General features: G+C 39.6%; 1 protein-coding gene across 1 annotated transcript in view; it reads left to right on the top strand.

Moving 5' to 3' along the window:
• Positions 1 to 333: 333 nt before the first annotated feature.
• The window catches only part of LOC101846992 (thyrotropin-releasing hormone receptor-like), an 8,163-nt gene continuing 7,825 nt past the window's right edge, over positions 334 to 671 (top strand). The window contains exon 1 of the mRNA XM_013087998.1: positions 334 to 574. Coding sequence (XP_012943452.1) covers positions 334 to 574 — 241 coding nt within the window. The remainder of the gene's footprint in view (positions 575 to 671) is intronic.

Raw genomic sequence — 671 nt, 5'->3', positions numbered from 1 at the left:
AATACAAATACAGAGCAAGCCCATTAGGTCCAATGGCGAGATACGTGTATTTAAATTTGAAGATCTTTCAAAAGTAAACATAATGAGAAACCCTGAATAATATTATAACTGAACATTCTCGCGCGTATGGAACATACAGAACTTGGGGAAGGGTAGACCTTAAAAGAGATCTTCTTTATCATTGAATAAAGGCTACTTATTCCATATTCTGTACACGATAGGTTAGGGCGGGGTTTAAAAAAAATAGAGAGTCTTTGTAAAGAGGTAAGCCAGTACATGTAGATCTACCAGTATATTGTATTTGATAAGTCGTAAGCGCACGTTCAAGCCAAAATGCCATTATCTAGGTTGTGGACTAATCAAGAGGTTTATTCTCCTGATGGGAACGAGACCGCGTTAATGGCGACAACCACAGGTTCTAGTCTTTCGTCAACAGACATACTTAGCGACGAGGTGACCAACTCTGTGGTCATCTGTGGTCTTCTCAGTCTACTCGGTGTGCTGACCAACGTCATCAACATTGTGGTGTTTGCCAAGCAAGGGTTTCAAGACAGCATGAACATTAGTCTCATGGGTGAGATAGCAGTGTTAAATTAATCTCTTCTTCTTCTTCTTCTGCTTCTTCTTCTTCTTCTTCTTCTTCTTCTTCTTCTTCTTCTTCTTCTTCTTCT

Source organism: Aplysia californica, unplaced genomic scaffold (assembly GCF_000002075.1).
Source record: "Aplysia californica isolate F4 #8 unplaced genomic scaffold, AplCal3.0 scaffold00668, whole genome shotgun sequence".
NCBI lineage: Eukaryota > Metazoa > Mollusca > Gastropoda > Aplysiida > Aplysiidae > Aplysia > Aplysia californica.
Note: the sequence above shows the minus strand (reverse complement) of the source record. Positions and strands in the feature narration are given on the sequence as shown.